The sequence below is a fragment of the Carassius auratus genome, chromosome 30 (assembly GCF_003368295.1).
Source record: "Carassius auratus strain Wakin chromosome 30, ASM336829v1, whole genome shotgun sequence".
In the NCBI taxonomy this organism is placed as follows: Eukaryota; Metazoa; Chordata; class Actinopteri; order Cypriniformes; family Cyprinidae; genus Carassius; species Carassius auratus.
The window spans coordinates 757009-779470 of record NC_039272.1 but is presented as its reverse complement, the minus strand read 5'-3'; the positions used below and the strand labels follow the sequence as shown (position 1 = coordinate 779470).

Genomic DNA, 22462 nt, shown 5'->3' with positions numbered 1-22462 from the left:
AACATTGGCTGATGATCTTTACATTTATTGAGTCTCAGAGTTTAAGCAGAGTATATACTGTAGCTGACAGCACTGATTATTGATCGGCACAGTTGTTTGCTCTCTTGCTAACAGCTTAAACATATGCTTCACCCCGCTGTAAATCATGCTCTAAATGTTTTAAGGGCCATGTGGGTGTTGTAATTCTGCGCAGAAGGGCAGAGTTGGAGATTTAGCCTGTGTTTTACACTTAAGTCATGAAAAATCCCATTGTCTTTAATCTTTTGAAATATACGATGCTGATATGCTATGTAAATTATATGCATTAGAAAATAATGTACCACCTTTATTAAACCTTAACCTAAACCTAACTGATAGTAATGCAAACCTGGGATAAAATGCATTTTCTGAAGCTTTTACAAGTCTTTGAACTCTTTTATCATGCTTTGAACTCGTAGCTCATCTGTGCAGTGCTTTACCAGGTGGGCTTCCGAGCAAGTTTACTTCATCTGAAAAAGCAATACATATGGAGCTAATTAAGTGATGCATTTCACAATACTGGAAAGCTGACAAATCATGCATTTTGGTAAAAGCTTACTGAGGTCATAGCACAATATTACGGAGGGACCTGCATTCAAATTAATCTTTATTAATTGATAATCTGCCCTTTCAATGATAATTTGAATGAAAGGAGTGTTGTTTGTAGTGTTTGCAGGTATGCGTTTATCAGCACAGAGGACACCGTGTAATTGAATCGATTTAGTAAATGATTCAACGACTCACACTTGTTTCATTCTCAAGTGAATCTGTGTTTTAAGAATGCATTCATAGATTCAGAATTGTGTCCTTGAACTCCAGACGAATTGGTTTCTTGGGTAATAGCGCCTAAAATAATCAAGGATCTGTGGGCGGATATCCATTGAGAGGTCTTGATGTAAGAGAGAGGGTGCAAATGACACAAGCATTGTGAGATCCTGTGGGAACAATGAGCTCTAGTGTCCTCCCAGACAAATCCTACAATATGATGGCAGTCGACAGCTTTCTTTCACTCTTTCCGTTAATGGATGGGGAGAACAAGAGGCATAGACATAGGAATGATCCTGAAAATGGAGGAATGCTGTGGGAAGAAGCTAATTCATGCATGCTTTTCCATTGTCTGTATCAGAGGTCTCTGTATGCTAGATTTCGTAGGAGTTGTTTTACTCAACCATGCTTTTCTACAATAAGAATACACCCACATGCTGCCACTCGCTTTAGTGTTAGAGAGTCGTGTTTGTTATCACGTCTTGCTAATGTTGATGTGTGCAGATACTGAGCTAAGGGACTCAACACAGTTCAGTCAGTTCAGGACGTTGCAACTATCTACAACCTTTGATGAAGCTGACGGGTTAGACGGCATGTTTTAGCTCTCCGGTGTACATTAGTACAGGCTTACACAACCCACACATGTCTCAGATTCTGGTTGTGTGTTTATATGCAGGCTCATTTGGCAGTTAGGGTTGCACTTCAAAGGCTGGCTTGAGCAGTTTTGGAAAGTGAACATGACCCTAGCGTGGGCTCTATCTTTTTTGTTTTGCTGTTAATTTTACGAGTCTTGGCTTCGTGACCCCCTCCATGACGAAAGGAAATGTAAACTAAACCGGCTGTTACCTCACAAGCTCAACTCAATCTGTGAGGAAATTTGGGGCACTTGAGGAAAGAAGGACTTGCAATGAGATCTTTCCTTCTTTTTCTAATGCTCTCTGGCTTTTTATAGACTCTTTGTTTGTTTATTTAGCTTTCTTTCTCTTTCCGTTTATTGCTGAGACTTGTGCTTTATCATTTCAGGTGCATCTCAATTTGAAGCTTTTAGAGCTCAGCCGATCAACTAATCTTTCCTTGTTACAACTTTTACAGAAGATTGCACTGAATTTTAAAAATTGTTCTAAAATTTTGATTTCTCCATTCTCGAAAAATCGTTTCTTATTGTCGTCAGTGTTGAAAATAGTTATAATAATAGAAACCTTTGCAATATTTGTAACAATATACTGTACTGTCACCTTTGATCAACCTTCCTGAAGGAAAGAATTATGTTCTTTCTAAAAAATAAAATAAATAAAAATATTACTGTCCACTGACTTTTAAAAATCGTGATGTATATGTCACAGTATTGTAATTTTTGCAAAAAAAATTTTTTTTGGCAAAAATATTTTTGTATAAAAAATAAACAAATGGTAATGTCTGCTTTTTGGCTACTTGAATGATTTAAATAGCTTGCAAATGCAAAGTACTCTCATTTGATTTGATGATTTTTTTTATTGTTGTTTGGAACTTAAATACTTAACTTAAATTTTATAACACCCAAGTTATGAACAAAAACCTCAAAACAGTCATACCACTTGATTCCACAGTAATGCCATATTTGATGTACCTAAGTGTCATAGTACAATATATGAAAATGTACTATGGTTTATACAGAACTGCATGACATTACCATGGTATTATGTGACTCCATCACTGTACCATGTTACAGCCACAGTATATTTTTCTTTGCTTTCATCTGTGATATTCCCCCGTTGTTTACTTTCCTGTCAGGGTCGGTTTGAGTTGGTGTCAGTGGCGTGTGCTAAGTCAGTCTGCCATTTCCACTTCTATTTATTTAACCTCTTGTGGTCCCACTTTCACGTCGCAGCCCATGAGCTTTTGTTCTCTTTATGGATTGTGCAGATGAAAGATGGCGGCGAAGCTTGTGGATTGTGTCAGTTTTCATCCAGCTGGACTCTGAGAGCCCAGATGTAGCGTTGGAGGATTCCCGCTGCAAGAGAGGATGTCTACGCATGAAAGAACAATTTCAGAGTGTCAGGCACTTGTGTGTGTTGGCCGGCACATCAGCTAAACCCCTGTGACTGTTCATTCAAGACCTTTATTATTCATCACCCATTCAGCTTATTTTTTCCCTGTGGTGGTTGATAGAAATCCTTTACTCTCTCTCGTAATGATTCCAGACATGCATGACTTTATTTTTCTGTTAGTCACTGTTTTCATGCGGTTTATACTGTTTAAACATCTCGTCCACATTGGAAAAAGAGTAGCTAGGACGATTTCAGATGTTTTTTATACAGGTTTGTAATTGATTTTTTTTTCGGTGAACTATCCCGTTAAACCAATAATGCGTCATTCCAATCTCTGCTAAAGACTTTTTAAACGAATTCTCACCTTCCGGGAAAGTTGCAACAAGCCAAATTGCCTTAAAATTGTTGTCTGCCTCAAGGTGTTTCTCATTCTATTTATACTCTTCAAAAGCAGCACACGCTGCTCACTTTTACCATTAAAGGGAACAGATTGAATAATGTGCAGTGTATAAGAGAGTCATGGAGAGGTTAGAGAAGGTTCAGGTGAATGTGTAAGTTCTGAACCTGCTTGATTTTACAGTATATCATGCTGAAGTTTGGGGTTTTGTGAATGAGATCTACTTTGGAAGGTGCTATTTTATTTTAGTTATGATGATATTAGCTCTAGGTAAAAGTCATTCACCGGTTGTCCTGTACTGGTTTTGATTTAGGTCTGTGAAGATATGCTGTACAAAATGTTTTGGATTTTTTAATGCTTACATCTTAGAGAGTAGGGTGGCAGTTAGCTGATGTACAGCTGATATAGACCTATATACTGCTTTATTTTATTTTAAAAATAATACATAACACATGCATGACTTTTTGTGCATGCACTTACATTTATTTTACTAAAATTATTAGAAATGATTTTTTTTTAATCAATCAACTTGAACAAAGAGTTTGAACTTGATAAAAAAATATATATATATATTTTTATTTATACTATCTTGATAGGAACTTCTTGATTCTGTAATCCTCTTATAGAATTTTTCCCCCAAAAATTGAATTTTTTGTGGCATTTTTATGCATGTTGTGCATAATTAGAAAGTCTCACAGATGGATTCACCAAAGTTGAATTAAATGTTTATCAATTACTGTAGGTTCTTAATAATTTCAAAATAAAAGCCCCACTTCTGATGGCAGACCGAGAACTTATCAGCAAAATGCCTAAAATTGATGATAAAGCATGATAGCATGAATCATGATAATGTTTCGTTTGAAGATAGTATTTTTTAATGCATCTATTTTTATTTTTTTTAACCTTGTGTAGTTTGTTTCTTGCCATGCATGCAAAATGCCCTTGTTTGCATCTGTCTACTTTGGCTGTATACCAGAATGCTGAGACTTATTATATCAAAACTATGCATGATTACGTGGCTACTTGGAGTATATCATTTGCATTAAGCATTGTTTTTTTCCAGCCCTGTCAGAACAGTTCTTTGACCCATTTTTAGGTCACATCCCACCGGTTGTAAGGCTTGGAAGGACCATAGTAGCCACGATGCAGAATGACACATACATCGCTTCGAATCATGTTCTCTTAATGGGATCTGCTTTTGATAATATAGTCGAGAGGTTTCTGTTTCCAGACTTAAAGTGGTTATTTGTCATTGAAGTTTGTCCAGTTGTTGTCGGTTTGTAATGAAAGCGCATCCCCTGCGGCAGATAGACTCGGTGAGCGTTTCATATGATGTGGCGGATGGTTTGGCACTGTCACTTTTATACATAATCATTTTCTCTGCTTGTGTCACAGGCCTGCCACGTTCTCAGTCGAGCTCAGGGCTGGCTAAAGCTAGTTGGAGTGAGAAATCGTTTTAGCCTCGGGCCTTTGTCTCCTCACTCCATTCAGTGTGACACCGAACGAAACCCAGAGGAAGCACAGTGTCCTGGTGAATTAGCTCACCTCCCTCCCAGTGCATTACAGAGATCAAGACATCCTGTAGACGTCTTAGATGCATTTTACTTTACTTAACTAAACTAAGTTAGTTCACCCCAAAATCATTTACTCAACCTCATGCAATCCGAAAATCTTTGTGGAACATAATATCAAATGAACTTGATTGCTAAGACTGCTCATTTCCTTAAGGTAGTGTTATTCATATACTATGCATGACTTTATTTACTGTTATTTTTATTTTAAAGTTTCAGTTATTTTGTTATGTGCTTTCGTTTTTTTATACGTTTTTTTATTTTTATTTCACATTTTACTAATTTTAGTAACACATTTTTCTAATGTTCATCTAATATTTATGTTATTTAGGTTTTATTTCAATTATAGTTAACAAAGCTGCCTTAAAAAGTGTTCATGATGTCAATCACCATTGGTTCTCATGTGTGTGTATCATCATACACTCGCAGAAAAAAGGTACAAAAGCTGTCACTAGAGGCGGTACCTTTTCAAAACAAACACTTTTGTACCTTTTAGCTACTAATATGGACTCTTTAGGTACAACGATGTGCCTTATGAAAAGGTACCGCCCTAGTGACAACTTTGTGTAGTGTAATGTGAGAAATTTGAATTGGTGGGAGTTAGATTCGTGGTGAATGTAGACTTTAATTGGAGTGTTTACTGATGGCTTCAGAAGAATTGGAATATAGCCAAAAAGTCATGCACACCACTTTTACGGTATGTTACTGTTGTGCTGTTATTTTACCATTTTTAGAACCATTTTGGGAAACTGTCTTGCAGCATTCAGTTTTATTGAATAGAAGAGAGCATTTAGGCCGAGGCCCATCAATTTTTCAGTCGTTTGCTATTTTTTATACGGATTCCAATAGGTCTAGAAATCAGACTTATAAAAATAGGCTTCCTCATATATACAGGTCTTTTTCAAACACAGTTCTTGAGAAATATTTTGGCGTATTTGAATCCTTATTTATTATTTTAAATCATCTGGAGTTCCCCAATGGATCCCGGCCTTCTTATTCAGAGCCACTGATTTAATGTATTCAACTACACTTGTTCCACAAATTAAAGAAAGTGTGAAATGACACGAGGGTGAGTAAATGACAGTTTTCGTTTTCGGGGGGAACTGTTGCTTTAAAGACAAAGAATTGACTTATCTATTCTCCTCCGCATTTAATTGAGACGTGTGTCCCCGGTGAATCCTGGTGCCTTCGGCTGTCACAGACACAATGAATCTAATTTATTTGCCTTTTTTTTTCATAAACGTGTACTGTTTTCTATTCTCTGATGAGCACATCAGAAACTCAATAAGGAAGCACTTAGCAGCTTTCACATATAATAACAGAGCAACTAACTCACACTAGTGCATAATCCACTTCTGTTCGTTTCTCTTGAGCTTCTTTTTCTGTTGATGTACTTGCATTTTATAGTTTTCTTTTTCCATTTGCTCTTTCATGCGGCCGAGACTCTGTTTCCCATCAAGGCCTGTGATCCAACCACAACAAAGGCATCACACAGCATCACGGGGAAAACTTGATGACGGAGTGGAGGTAATGTTATTACGGGGGAAAGCTCGTCCTCAGGAACCTACAAGTGCAAACGGGCAAGTTTTTTCCCAAACAGTGTCTCTTTGAATGCCGCAGCAACCCACACTGGGTTTTGACTACCTAGTCATCTCAATGATGGACCTTCTTATCATCTCGCTGCCGCAACTTTACCGACCACATCAAGTTAAGCTGCTGCTAATTGCTACCCTTCCTCGGGTCCTTCTTATTTCAGCCATCCCGTCTGGAAAGCTTTTCTGCCGAGGTTAGCCACAGCAGAAAGATGTCTGCTGGTTTGTGACCCGATGCATCTGCGACATCAGGGTTATTTGTTACAAAGTTGCTCTTCAAGTGACTTTTGCCTTCTGCAGGTGAGCATAAATAGGAATAATGAGCCCTGTGTTGCACAGAGAGTGGGTAAGAAGGACATCCATCCCATTAGTAATGCATGGTTCGGCTGGCAGTAACTCTGTCCAAGATTACAAAGAGGAAATCGTGATTGCTCTGGGAGATGTGTGGCTCTCTAGTGCACAGTAAACTCCCAGAGCTTCACGCCACAGCAGAAGCATCAGACGACCCTTGACGGAAATGACAACACCATCCGCTCACACGTTATTTATTGCCATCCTTTATGAATGTCAATCTGCTGCCTAAGTCTGTCACTGCAAGTGTGTCGGGATTAATGCTGCCATAAAGTTGTCATAAAGGATTTACTCACTGTCATATTGTCCCATCATTTATTCTACCTCTAAGACTTTCTAAAGTAATATCCTGACAGCACGTCTCCAATTGTCCCAACCAACATACAAACAAATTATGTTAAAGTATATATTTAACTTATTGAACATTCACTCGTTTGCCAGAAAGGCATTACTGCATCCTTATTTAATGTATAAACATTAAAAAAAAATTTGTTTTGAACAGCTATAAAAAAAATAAATAAATAAAAAAAAAAAAAAATATATATATATATATATATATATATATATATATATATATATATATATATATATATATATATATATATATATAATTTTATTTTATTTTTTTGGTTTGGATACATTAAATTACAAATATTAATTAAAACTTTAATTCATAAAATATTTAAACCAAATAAGTGTTACCTATATATGTGTATTTTAAATATACAAAATATTTTTGTTGAATTGTTAGAATTTGTTTTTATACTATATATATACATAAAATATGAATATTTTTATTCAACAAGGAAACATAAAAGTGATCAAAAGTAACAAAATTATCAAATTATCACAATATGTTTTACTTTTTTAATTGGTCAAATAAATTAATAAATATATCCCAAAATAATAAGTTGTGCATGCATCAGTTCATTCAAGTTGAGCAAACCACATATTAATATTGAGAACATACAGATTTTTTGTAAAAAAAAAAACTAAAATATGGTCATCGTAATTCCAGAAACCCAACAGTGTTAATGTCCCTGCAGGGGTTGTTTCTGAGTCTTGCCACCTGCATGACTTTAATTAAAATCTACATCACACCCAAAAAGCAAAGCCTGTGAGTTCATGTTTTAATGAGGCCTGGTTTTCTTTCTTCTTGATTCCAGCGAGCATGTCCTCCGCAGTGCTGCCTGGACGCCGTCCAAGTGTTCTGCGGCTTTTAGGGCTGTATTTTCTGATTGCATACAACTGTGTGCAACAGCGTACACACATGTAGCTGCATCCTACATCCATTTGCACGAATGTGCCTTTTCTAGAGCCAGCCACCGGAAAGCATTTGCCCTTTTTGAGGCAAGCAAGCCTCGCACAGAGCAAAATGATTATCGGTGAGCTCTCATTTGAGGCAGTCCTGCATGAGGTATGTTAACTGCCTTTGATTAATGACATTCAGTTAATTTGTTTAGGGAAGCTGTGTGGTTTCTGCCCTGTACTCATCCCCTGAAGGGAGGTCTCAGCCCACATCAGTGGTGCATCTAGACAACTCTGCTCTGAATCTTCCCTGTGCTCCAAAACGCTGGAAATATCGGCAATACTATAATACGTTTATTAGTATGTGTGTATAAGATTAGTGAAAATGTCACCTTAGAAACAAAGGTTCTTTATTGTCATTTTATAAAAAATAAAAACTCTAAAATCTATGAAATTGTTCCGAATGTTCTTTCTAGTGGAAAATATTCTTTAAATGTCGTTTTTTTTTTTTTTTTTTTTTTTTTTTGCATAATTTTGAAACCGACCTTTATTTTTCAAGTGTAGAATTAATATCTTAATATCAGAATTTGAGCTCATAATTTGGAATTGACCTAGGAAGCAACCACCCAGAACATCATGGCAATGTGAATGGAAAATCTAGGTAACTTATTATTAATAATAATTAAATGAGATGCTATTTTTTGCACATTTTAATTTTGTTGGCTTTTGGAGATGTTATCGGATATTTTGAGATGCATACCATACCAGCTTCCATCATTCAAACCAGAACTCAGTCGAAAATGCGATGCTTTGAAGTCTAGAGCTTAGAAACAGCAGCAGATACCCTTTGATGGAAGAGTTACCCTCTTGTTTATTTTGACTGTGCATAAGTCCTGGGTCTCTTGTTTTTGGTTGAGAAAAGGGTCCATATGGTTTGCCTTCATCTTTTTTTGTAGCTTTTTGCTAGGGGTTTAGAGAAGGGTAAGTGATATGACCATCTTTTCACTTGACTGTTGCACGCTTATGGAATTAGTTTGCAGTCAGACTTGCATGCTAACAGATGCAATAACATCTAACTATGAGAATTTGAGTGTCAAACTCAAAATTACCATAACCGCAAACTGATCTCTATCAAATTCTGTAGGACGTTTTCTGAAAATTTCTGTTTGTACTAGCTACCTACAGTTTTCTGGATGAAACGTGCTGCATTTACATCTGAACGTTTGGATTAAAAGGATATTTTCTTTGGTGTCTCTCAGAGTGTTATACAGCAAATGGAGAGGACTACAGAGGTGGACAGAACCAGACAAGTCTGGAAGGAGGAAGACCGTGCCTTTTCTGGAATGAGACTTTCCAGCATCCATACAACACCATCAAATACCCCAACGGAGAAGGAGGCCTGGGACCACACAACTTCTGCAGGTCAGGCAAAAACTGTCAGGATGGAAGGATAGCAAAAACATAGTGTTATGTAGAATTTTGCATAATGAATGTGAATTTGCAGAAGTTTAGCATTGCAAAAAATACATGTCACTCCAGGATTCTCAAAGAATACGAAATGACATTAGTACACTCCTAAAATAAAGGTTATTTTTTGAATGCATGGAAACTTTTCATACCGCAGAAGGCTGTTTATAGAAGAAAAACACACTAAGATAAAAAAGAATAATCTTTTAAGAATTGAAGGACCAGAAATAATGATGGGGAGGAAAAAAAACTTGTTAGTTTGGAACATTTGTACTTGTACTTGTATTTGTACAAGTCATTAAAAGAATCTGCAGAATTATTCAGGGGACTGTTCCTTTAAATAAGTGAAAATAACCAAGAGGGACATCGTGAGAGACACTGTGTGATTTTTTTTTTTTTTTTTGGCGATGTGTTTTAAGAGTGTTAGTGTCTAAAACATTCACATCCTCAACATTACAGATGTTTTATTCATCTGTAGGTCTCTTTGTCTTTGCCGACCGAGAACTATATTTATATCTACTGTAAAAGCATCCTAAAAACAGGTTTAGTCTTTAAACCACCATACTAAATTATTCTGAATTTGTTTGGTTTCTCAGAACATCACACTGCAGTGTTTGACTGTGGTCCATGAGCGTAGGTTAATGTTTTTGTGCCTGTCATTATGTGGACTCAGCAGGGCTCGAAGAGTTTACTTTTGCAAAGTCGCTTCAAATCCCTCTGTCCCGGGAAAAAAGCAGCAGAGCGACAGCGCAGATGACCGATAGCCTCTCTCTCTCCTCAGCTTCATGTGTATTATAGATGCACGAGCTAACCCACAATGCAAGAAATAAAACATTACTGTCATAGGCCTGTTTCTGGAATATACACACTGGTATTCTGATCACAGATAGATTACAGTATGCTGGAGCTGTTGGTTCGTGCACGCGTGTTGTAACACAATATTCCATCTTTACACTGTTTATAAAGTTTGTCAAGTTTCATTAAAAAAATCCCCTTTTCCTGGCTGAGTAGCAGTGTTTTCTAAATCTGCTGGAGTTTAGAGTTTCTCACAGTTTCTTCAGCTGTTCTGTTACTCCTCGGACTGACGATGTAGAGAGTGGAGATGAGAGATGACATTTATAGAGCACACTTCTGCTGAACTCTTCAATGATTCAAGACACAGTTCACCCAAAGAAGAAAATCATGCCATTGTTTATACTGCTACATTTCTTGAATCCTATACGGTTTTTATTTTTTATCTATCTATCTATCTATCTATCTATCTATCTATCTATCTATCTATCTATCTATCTATCTATCTATCTATCTATCTATCTATCTATCTATCTATCTATCTATCTGTCTGTCTGTCTCTCTGTCTGTCTTTTTATTTCCACCCATCCATCCATCTTTTTTTTCCATCCATCCAATCTTTTGTCTGTCATTCATTCATCCTTTTCTATCTATCTATCATCTATCTATATAATTTCATCCTTCCATCCATCCTTTCTGTCTATCATCCATCTCTTTTTATTTCCACCCATCCATCCATCTCTTTTTTTCCATCCATCCATCCATCCATCCATCCATTCAATCTTGTCTGTCATCCATTCATCCTTTTCTATCTATCTATCTATCTATCTATCTATCTATCTATCTATCTATCTATCTATCTATCTATCTATCTATCTATCTATCTATCTATCTAATTTCATCCATCCATCCATCTCTTTTTATTTCCACCCATCCAACCATCTTTTTTTCTTTCCATCCATCCATCCATCCATTCAATCCTTTGTCTGTCATCCATTCATCCTTTTCTGTCTGTCTATCTATCTATCTATCTATCTATCTATCTATCTATCTATCTATCTATCTATCTATCTATCTATCTATCTATCTATCTATCTATCTATCTAATTTCATCCTTCCATCCATCCTTTCTGTCTATCATCCATCTCTTTTTATTTCCACCCATCCATCCATCTCTTTTTTCGTTCCATCCATCCATCCAATCCATTCATTCAATCTTTTGTCTGTCATCCATTCATCCTTTTCTATCTGTCTGTCTTTCTGTCTGTCTGTCTATCTATCTACATATCTATCTAATTTCATCCATCCATCCATCTCTTTTTATTTCCACCCATCCAACCATCTTTTTTTATTTCCTTCCATCCACCCATCCATCCATCTCTTTTTTTCTTTCCATCCATCCATCCATCCATCCATTCAATCCTTTGTCTGTCATCCATTCATCCTTTTCTATCTATCTATCTATCTATCTATCTATCTATCTATCTATCTATCTATCTATCTATCTATCTATCTATCTATCTATCTATCTATCTAATTTCATCCTTCCATCCATCCTTTCTGTCTATCAGCCATCTCTTTTTTCGTTCCATCCATCCATCCAATCCATTCATTCAATCTTTTGTCTGTCATCCATTCATCCTTTTCTATCTGTCTGTCTATCTATCTACATATCTATCTAATTTCATCCATCCATCCATCTCTTTTTATTTCCACCCATCCAACCATATTTTTTCTTTCCATCCATCCATCCATTCATCCTTTTCAGTCTGTCTGTCTGTCTATCTATCTATCTAGAAACACACTTAACTAAGTTTTATTTGCTGGTTTAATCTGTTTTGAGTTAGTCCCTTATCCTTGAGTCCAGAGTAAGTGCTCAACACAATTTTTGAAACCCGATAAAAAGTTCAACATAGCAGGTTTGGCCAGGCTGGAGAAATGTCACTCTTCCCTTTTCAACTTCTCTATATATTTTCTGTTCTCCATTAGAAGGAAGGGTGAGTACGTGACAGTTCCTTTAAAGCGGCCTGTCTGTTTCTGTCCAGCCACGAGGAGGGGTGCTGCGGTGACTCTATGTGTGTGTGTTTCGGTCCAGCAGACTGTATGATATGGGAAGTGAAAGCCGGATTCGGAGCGGCAGACAGAGATTAAGTGAAGAGAGCAAGATCACCGTCAGGAACACCAGTGTTGATTTTAGACACACGGTTGCATGATCTTATGTCTGCTGGGTGTGTATATAGGAATGTCTTTCTGTATCATAACAGATTTTAGAACAGATCTATCTCTCTCTGTAAATATGGTATGAAGTTCACTCCTGATCAAAAGGAGAGTAGTTTTTAAGCGTCAAGGAAAAGGAGACAGGTGTATGTTTTTAAAAATATGTCAAGTGTTGTTTGTGTAGAGCGTGTTTTTATGGTCTCGGTTTCGTGTAAGAGAGGAATGCTTCTGGAAAGCTGCAAGTGTGTGTTTCTTTAATGATGTCATAAACTGTTTGCGTGTCTTTGTTTTCTGGTCTACACACCATTTGATTTGAAAGGAGGAACTGCAGTCTCGGCTTGTTGGGAGAGCCAGAGAGCGAGAGAGTAATGGAGATGCCAAGTCCCAATATCCCTCACATTTCATCTTTATTGTGAGCTGTGAAAACATTGAGAGATGGGCTTGAGAGGAAGCGTCCTGTTAATCATGAATGAGGCAAAGGTCTAAAACTCATCAGCTTCCTCTCAGACCTGTTATCCACAGCCTTTTTCAGATAGAGCAATCGTAAATCTCACTTAACCTTTAATAGTACACTAAAAGCAATGCTTAATTGAGGTTTTAAGTAAATCCCTTTAATAGAAGCAGAAGGTTTTGTTTTGCAAATGCTGTGTATTCAGTGCAACAACAAGACTTTTTTGACCTGTGCCATTGTTTTACTAGGGTATTCTTTGAAGTACCTTGAAAAACCATGTTAAAACTGTGATACATAGACATGGCAAATGTAAGATACATTGTGTAAACCATTGGTATCAATAGAGTTCGTGTAAATCAATGGTATTATTACCAACAAAGTATTATGGATCCATCACAGTACTCTTTGTAAGGATATTTTACATTTTAGCCATTCATTTTTTGAATTTGTTGAATAGTTCTGTGTACCTTGGGATATTGAGGTCCTGGTCAACATTAATTGAAGTATTCATTAAAAGTCTTTAGATTTGTGTGTGTTGCTGCTTTGTATGTTACTTTAATGTTTCATTTTCCATCCTCAAGCTGTCGAAACTTTAGCTTAAGCGAAAGTGCAAGCAACCGTCAAGCAATTCTGTTTACACTGCTGTTTACTTAGCTGTGAAATTGAGTGGTTGTTGTCCACTTTCAGATGTCAGTTCAGCGAGGCGGGCTTGAATTGTCGTGGTTAAATCGAGAGTGTTTGTGTGTGATATAGATACATTAAACTCCGTCTCTCAAAAGAGTTGGATAAGCATCTCAAATTAGGACTGTGCATCGAATAGCTTTGTCCTAACAACTCTTGCAGTCCGCTTATTGAGATGTAAAATAACTGTTTTAGCTACGTTAAAAAGTATATCATTGTGTATCATACCTGCTTTATTATTTTTATTTGATTTAGTAGTAGATCTCAGCACGTGTACATGAGTCTCACTGCTGCTGCAGCATATGTTTGCCATGTTGACCGAGCTTGGCTCGGAGTATATTAGGCAAATTTCCCTTGCTTATATTTGCTTTGGATGCTAGTTAGCTGCAGTGGGCTAATAGTGTGGCTGAGGTCGGCGTTCAGGAAAAAGCTATTTTTTTAGTCTTACCCTATTATAGATTTTACACGCTTTTGTTGTTAAAGAATCCCAGTTTTTTTATGAATAGCTCTGTGCCAGAATTGTAAAGTTTATCATAAATGTTATTGATTATGGTGCACGGAAAGCAGTTATTAAAAAGAAGCGTTTGAACGCAGGCCAGACAAGAACAGCTGGTTTTCTCTCTGTTCAGATGGCCATAATGCTGAAAAAGTGTTGCAATAAAAGCTAACGGCTCAACACATTGTTCTTACACATCAGATTTAGTGTCGCAATGATATCTGTGGTCACTGTGAAAAGCTTTATATTTTGTTTGTGAAAAACTGCACAGAAAAATTTTAACCTTAAGTACACATATTTCTCTCTTACTGAAATGCATGCCAGTATCAGCTTTTATGTCTGTACTTTTGGATCCCGGATGATTTCATCTATACTCTGAAGAAATCTGTGTTTCTCAGAAGTTACTGAGAAGACCTAAGTTATTTCCGAGCTTTGTTTCAGGTGTTTTTTTTTTATTATTATTAAATTCTTTTGGGAATTAAAATGGTAGACATTAAAAAAATATAGCCTAACTGCATACTAAAGGGATAATTCATCCAAAAATGGAAATGGTTGGAATTCTCTTTCCTCTGTGGAACATAAAAAGAAGATATTTTTGAGACATTAATTGTGTTTTTGTACACACGATGGAAGTCAATGGTTATCAAAACTCTTTGCTTGCCAATATTCTTTAAAATATCTTCATTCGTGTTCTACAGAAGAAGAAAGTTGCACAAGTTTGGAATGACATGAAGACCATTTTTTTTTTTTTTTTCATTTTTCCCAAAGTCTTGATTTTGTTTTGGGGGTGTACTAGAACATGGCCTCATTCTGAGTGGTATGAAAAACGCACCATTTTTCACATAATTTACATTATTACAATCCATTTCTCCCCAGTCTGGCACATACAGCTCAATTAATTCCGGGTTTGACGAAGGCCCGCCTTCCAAAAAATTTAATGTGTTGTGATTGGTTAGCTGTCCCAGTGCATTGTGATTGGCGAATAGCTTAGACAGTGTTTCAGTAATGCCCCGCCCCTGGCCAAAGCAGCAAGTTCCATATGCCGTATTATGCATTATGTTTATTGTTATTTAATTCTAACATCCTAACATGAATTGCAGTGAAACTGTTGAGAAAACTGCAGTAAAATACAGTTAAACTGATTTATTTATGAAGTGCATATTCTGCAGATTACATTATTGTCTAGTATTGTACTGTCAGCAATTTAGATTTCTTTTTTTATAGTTGTAAGATACATATTTACATGCTTAATTATTCAGGTGCATGTGTAATATCTTTTGAAAACATGAGGCAACAGCAGCACTTCTTTGTCTTCGTGTTGTGTGATGCACTCAACCCCTCACCACCTCCACAACCATTCAAATTTCTGTAGGCAGGATTTATTTTAATGATATGGTCTAATGATCCACTTTGTGACATCACAAAACACCAGAACCAGACTGTAATTCTTAAAAAGGGATTTTTTTGAAAAAGCATAATAGGACCCTTTTAATTTAATACAAATTTTTATTTTATATTTTAACTTTATATTTATTTTGTTCAAGGTTTTAGATGTTGAGAACCAGATTTTCAATGTGGTCTTAGACTTTCTCTGACTTTTTAAACAGTATAAACATATACAATTTTGTATTTACATGATATGACCTTTTTGACAGTAGAAAAGTAATCACAAAAAGATATCTCATTGGTGATGGTTAAACAGTTTTAAAGTCTTGCAATCTTCTTAAAGAGGTTATAAATCTCCAAACGCATGGGTAATTCCCCATCCCATTAACCAGTCCGGACAGATGATGTCCCTGTCATTAGGGTAACACATGAAAGGCCCTGAGACTCTTTACTCATTCACTGCAAGGACTTGACCCTGCAGGCTTAACTGGACACACACACACACACACACACACACACACACACAAACACACACACACACACATGCACACGTACACGCACACGCACACTCCTGCACACACATATGCACACACTTGAGGAATCCTGGAGCAAATAGGCCTGCGTTTGGTGATCAAAGCCACCTATTACATCTGGTCTTGGAACTGCACACTTGCATTGCTTTTCTCTCACCCTTGAGGGAAGAAAGGTGATTAATTAGAGGATAAATTAAAGGATAAGTCACCATTTACTCAACACTAGTCATTCCAAACCTGTATGATTCTGGCACAGAATGCAAAAAGGGAAATTTTGAGCCGAAGTGATTGATTGAATGGGGACTATATTTTTCAAGCTTTCAAAAAGGACTAAGAACCACCGTGTAATTATATGTAATCCATATGACTTGTGCACAGACAATAGTTTTGTGTGATGATCAAATTGATATTTTCATAGTCTTCCTGTCCAGTGAGCTGCTAATGGTTGCTAAGTCAGGTTTGAGTTAAAATTACAAGAAGTGCATGAACGAATCATTGAGATTTGTGCGCTGATTCACTGAAAAGATCTATTTAAGATGAGTTGTTTCAATTTGTTCGCAGTTTTGAGAACGTGCCAAGAAAAGCTGTCAGTGCTTAACTTAAATTTTGCCTGATGTATGGCTGATGTATGGCTTCAGAAGATTTGTAATGTAGTATATGAGTTGTAAGGACCATTTTATATAAATATACAGTTTATATATAACATATAACTTTGGAGCTTGGCAGTCCACAGTTCTCACTCATTCACTTTCATTAAAAAGTGTCCAAAACGTTTGCATTCCTCAGAAAATAGAAAGTTATGAGGGTGAGTAAACAATGAGAAAATTTCATTTTTGGGGTGAACTGTTCCATTAAGTGCTCGCCGTATGATCCCAGAGGCAGCCTGGATCAAATAAAGCCATATAGAAACCTGGCACGATGTATGAGTATGTTTATATGTGTCTGCCAACGAGACAGATTTCTCTTATAATCTAATCTCCTCCATTGAACCTCAATTGCCCTGAAGACTTCAACTCCAAACAGGTGTCTTTCCTGAACAGGAGAATACATTATTCAAAAAAGCCATGCAAAGTAGCCATTATATTTGACTGAGTCATATTGAAAATCCCATCATGCCGGAGGGGGTTCTCGATCTTGATGGGCGAAATACATACTCTGGTTTGTTAGCAAGCCAGATCTCATTCTCCTCAAAGGAAAAGACAAAAAAATGAGGGAAAATGGGAGATGTTTAGCTGACTCCAACCTGAGGTTAAGTTTCTCCGGACACAAAAAAAGAAAGCACATGAAAAGACGCTTCACTCAATACACTTGGTTGTTGTAAAGAGAGAAGAAGAGAAGCTGGAAAGTGTTTTTGATAGGAGAAGAAAAGACCGTGGCATGCCCTTTTGATTCCTCCTCACAATGCTGAAATCAGATAGCTGTCGCCTCAGGGTCGAGCTCGAGATGTTGCATTGTGACTCCTAAAAGACTAGCAGAATGACTTTTCTGAATTATTGTTGTTTCTGATGGCGTGGGCTCTTTAAGTTCAATGTTCGGTTCACAAAGTACTTAACCAATCACTGCCTCGTCTGGCTGTGAGCATGTAATCAATACCCTGTTTGATGGCTTTCTGGGGTTTGGCATCAGGGTTTAAAGTACACCCCAGAGAGCTTAAAGGGGTTTTAAAGCAGACAAAGAAAGAAAACTCTGCAGGTCACTGTCTGGAAAGGAACAAAAGCCTTGCCCGGGCATTCGTGCAGACACAGACCTAGAGGAGAACATGCTTGAATATACAGGACAGAGCAGAGGAGAGAAAGAAACTCAGTAAAGCACATAGGTTCGCACTGTAGGGGGGTGTTTCTGTCTGACTGACCACCCTTTAAAAGCCTTTCCTCTTTAGTGACAGCCCTGTTGAAAAAATCAGCATATGACCAGCGTAAACCAGCAAAGAACCAGCGTAAACCAGCAAAAAGACCAACGTAAACCAGCAAAAAGACCAACGTAAACCAGCAAAGGACCAGCGTAAACCAGCAAAAAGACCAGCGTAAACCAGTAAAGGACCAGCGTAAACCAGGAAAGGACCAGCGTAAACCAGCAAAGGACCAGCGTAAACCAGCAAAGGACCAGCGTAAACCAGTAAAGGACCAGCGTAAACCAGGAAAGGACCAGCGTAAACCAGCAAAGGACCAGCGTAAACCAGCAAAAAGACCAACGTAAACCAGCAAAGGACCAGCATAAACCAGCAAAAAGACCAGCGTAAACCAGCAAAGGACCAGCGTAAACCAGCAAAAAGACCAGCGTAGACCAGCAAAAGGACCAGCATAAACCAGCAAAGGACCAGCATAAACCAGCAAAGGACCAGCGTAAACCAGCAAAAGACCAGCGTAAACCAGCAAAGGACCAGCCAAACCAACAAAAAGGACCAGGGTAAACCAGCAAAGGACCAGCATAAACCAGCAAAGGACCAGCTCAAACCAGCAAAGGACCAGCGTAAACCAGCAAAGGACAAGCGTAAACCAGCAAAGGACCAGCGTAAACCAGCAAAGGACCAGCGTAAACCAGCAAAGGGCCAGCAAAGGACAAAAGCAAAGGACCAGCGTAAACCAGCAAAGGGCCAGCAAAGGACAAAAACAAAGGACCAGCGTAAACCAGCAAAGGACCAGCGTAAACCAGCAAAGGGCCAGCAAAGGACAAAAACAAAGGACCAGCGTAAACCAGCAAAGGGCCAGCAAAGGACAAAAACAAAGGACCAGCGTAAACCAGCAAAGGACCAGCGTAAACCGGCAAAGGGCCAGCAAAGGACAAAAGCAAAGGACCAGCATAAACCAGCAAAGGACCAGCGTAGACCAGCGTAAACCAGCAAAAGGACCAGCGTAAACCAGCAAAAGGACCAGCGTAAACCAGCAAAGGACCAGCGTAAACCAGCAAAAGGACCAGCATAAACCAGCAAAAGGACCAGCGTAAACCAGAAAAGGACCAGCATAAACCAGCAAAGGACCAGCATAAACCAGCAGAAGTACCAGCGTGAACGAGCAAAAGACAAAAGCAAAGGACCAGCATAAACCAGCAAAGGACAAGCGTAAACCAGCAAAGGGCCAGCAAAGGACAAAAACAAAGGAGCAGCGTAAACCAGCAAAGGGCCAGCAAAGGGCAAAAGCAAAGGACCAGCATAAACCAGCAAAGGACCAGCGTAGACCAGCGTAAACCAGCAAAAGGACCAGCATAAACCAGCAAAAGGACCAGCGTAAACCAGCAAAGGACCAGCGTAAACCAGCAAAAGGACCAGCATAAACCAGCAAAAGGACCAGCGTAAACCAGAAAAGGACCAGCATAAACCAGCAAAGGACCAGCATAAACCAGCAGAATTACCAAAGTGAACGAGCAAAAGACAAAAGCAAAGGACCAGCATAAACCAGCAAAGGACAAGCGTAAACCAGCAAAAGGACCAGCGTAAACCAGCAAAAGGACCAGCGTAAACCAGCAAAGGACCAGCATAAACCAGCAAAGGACCAGCATAAATCAGCAAAAGTACCAGCGTAAACGAGCAAAGGACAAAAGCAAAGGACCAGCATAAACCAGCAAAGGACCAGCGGAAACCAGCATAAGACCAGAGGAAACCAGCAAAGGACCAGCATAAACCAACATGCCAGCATCAAAACCTAACCGGCATATGATGGGTTTTTTTAGCAGGGAGCTATGCTTGAATGAAATGATCTACAGTAACCAAAAGCAGCAACTATACAAATGTGAATTTTTTCTCAGAAGCGTGACAATCTTTCAGCTATTTTCATATAGTGAAGCTACTTTTTCACAAGAAGCAAAAAACTGCACTACTGTTCAAAAGTTGGGTGAGAAAATAAAGCAATAAGCCCCAAGAAGCAGTGGTTTACAGTGAATTTATAACAGCTAAGGGGCGTTGTTATAAATTCACTGTAAACCACAGCTTCACAGGGTTTATTGCGTTTATAAAACGGTTATTCCATATACGTAGTAAGGTTTCACTAAATAAAACCGAGCAAATAAAGTGTACTGACAAAAAAATTAGTCTTCTTCTAAACTGTGTAGTTCAGAATCAGTTGTGGTCCCAACAAAGTGGTTGCTGAGCAACACACAAACATAAACAAAGGTGTATGTTACTTTGTAGAGTAATTTACAACAGTTTTGAACATGGCTCAACCAATCAGAATCAAGGACTGTAACTATCCGTTTTATAATGAATATTTTTACTCAGCAAGGATTAATTAAATTGATCAAATTTGACAGTAAGTTCATTTATAATGTTAAAAAAATATAGGCTATAATTTCAAATAATTGCTGCTCTTGTCCATAGAAGACAGTGACAGCATCTATCATAAAATACTACTTCTTTTAAAATGGAAAACTACTTTAGTTCAAATGGTTTACAGTTTGAAAGTCGCATTGATTTTAACAGTCTGTCTTTCTTCCACAGGAACCCAGATGGAGATGTTCGGCCATGGTGTTATATCGCAGATCTCGAGGACGGAATCTACTGGAAATACTGTGATATTCCCACCTGCCAAAGTAAGCATTAACATTGAAAATAGCATAGAAACTATGATGAACAATGAGCACAAGTTTAATAAGGAACTAAGCTAAATAAAAATTCCTATCATCTGGATTACGGAAACTAATAAGCAAAACCGCATTTTTGGAAAGGACTTTAATTGCTTCATCAAAAAATCTGACTGTTCCAGCATGCACAGATACGTTTGTTTGTGCGTCATTTGATGTTTTTCTCTTCTCCACCCAGAGATTGTATACAAGAGTCTGTGTGTGTATTGTGTTTACCGCAAAACATCAGATTGATAATTAATATGTCTTAACCCGTATTCAACATTGTTTCATATAATCAGTGCAGAGTTTTCTTTCTTCCTCTCTTTTTTTTCTATCTTTCTTTCTTTCTTTGTATTAGTGAATAAGTCTTTGTGTGTGTGTGTGTGTGTGTGTGTGTGTGTGTCTGTCTAGCGGGCATGTGTGTGTGTGTGCATTTGTATACGAGTGCAAACTCATTTTCCTGCCAATGAGATTCGTATAATCCCACTATAAGTGGGTTTTCTACTGTACTGGCAGAGAAACAGAATGTGTGTGTGTGTGTGTGTGTGTGTGTGTGTGCGTGTTATCTAGTCCTCAGTTTCATCTCAGTAATCACACCCCATAAACAAGTGCTGACACATAGTATCACAGGATGGTAGAATGTGAATACAAACTGAGCAGCTGTGTCATACACCAGAAAAACAGTCTTAAGTAGTTAGAGCTCAGTCTGAAATTCTCCAAGCATATCATTCATGACAAGCAAATGCATAAATTAGGGCAGTCAATTTAACATGTTAATGTAGCTCAGTTAATAATAAAAAAAAAGTAAGGTGTTTTTAAAAAAGTATGCATTTAATGACCACTAGAGCTATTCATGCTTGATTTAATTGCACTAATTAAGATTATTATTTTAATTATTTTCCTTTTTCAGCAAGGATGCATTAAATTGATCAAAAGTGGTAGTAAAGCATTTCTATTTCGAATAAATGTTGCTTTTAACTTTCTATTTCTTTCAAAGAATCCTAAAAGATTTTATCAAAGTTTGAAGAAAAATATTTTGAATTAATTATAAGAACATTTACAATATAAATGTTTCTTGAACATCAAATCTGCATATTTAAATGTTATTTCTGAAACTGAAGACTGAAGTAATGATGTTGAACATTCAGATTTGCCATCACGGGAATAAATGTAATGTTAAAGTATAATGGATATAATATATGGTAATCATTTTTCACAGTATTACTGTTTTTATTGCATTTTTAATAAATAAATAAATAAAACTTCTCAAAGTTTTATAGCCCATCTCAGGGTTGTGATGCGTGACTTTATCTTAATATTCCAGCTTCATCTCTAGTTGCACAAATAAGCGCCGTACTCACTGTCCGGCACAATTACACTCACTGACCCATTTCCCAAAAGTGCCATGCACTCATTAATCTGTCTGGATGCCTCTTATCTCTCTGCCCTTTTTGGAGTTAACAAAGCCCCTCCAACTAATGCCCCTCTAGGCTGTCTTCAATGGCAAGCAAATTTAGGACAGCTTTTGTCACAGCCAGTTGTCTTCTGTGTAAGGCTCACTGATTTGAGTCTGGTTTACCGTTAATGTGTTTCAGCTTGTAACCCATCTGATTTTTTTCATGTCCCAGATTCCCGTCAGCTCTCAGGGCATCGCCCATATTAAGTACAGCCCTCCACAAGCTCCCGTTTCAGTTTGGATATCATTAGATGGGTCTTGGGTCTTGGGTGGTACCCTAAAGCCACTATAGCCACAGTGTTGGCAATGAAAGCAAGGTGATTTGTTGGACTTTTTAGCTCCAGGCAGTCGTTATGCGTTACAATCAGTGCAACTGTAGCATCACAATCGACACGCGTACACACACCTTTCACTATTTGTTACAAAATTAGCCCAATATTTATGCATTATTTCATAATAT

The 22462-nt window shown here is 37.6% G+C and overlaps 1 protein-coding gene across 2 annotated transcripts in view; it reads left to right on the top strand.

Moving 5' to 3' along the window:
• Positions 1-22462, top strand: part of LOC113048757 (kremen protein 1-like) — a 61066-nt gene that overhangs the window by 17811 nt on the left and 20793 nt on the right. For both annotated transcript variants that reach the window (XM_026210587.1, XM_026210586.1), the window contains exons 2-3: positions 9229-9391; positions 20422-20513. In XM_026210587.1, the coding sequence (XP_026066372.1) occupies positions 9229-9391; positions 20422-20513 (255 nt within the window). The remainder of the gene's footprint in view (positions 1-9228; positions 9392-20421; positions 20514-22462) is intronic.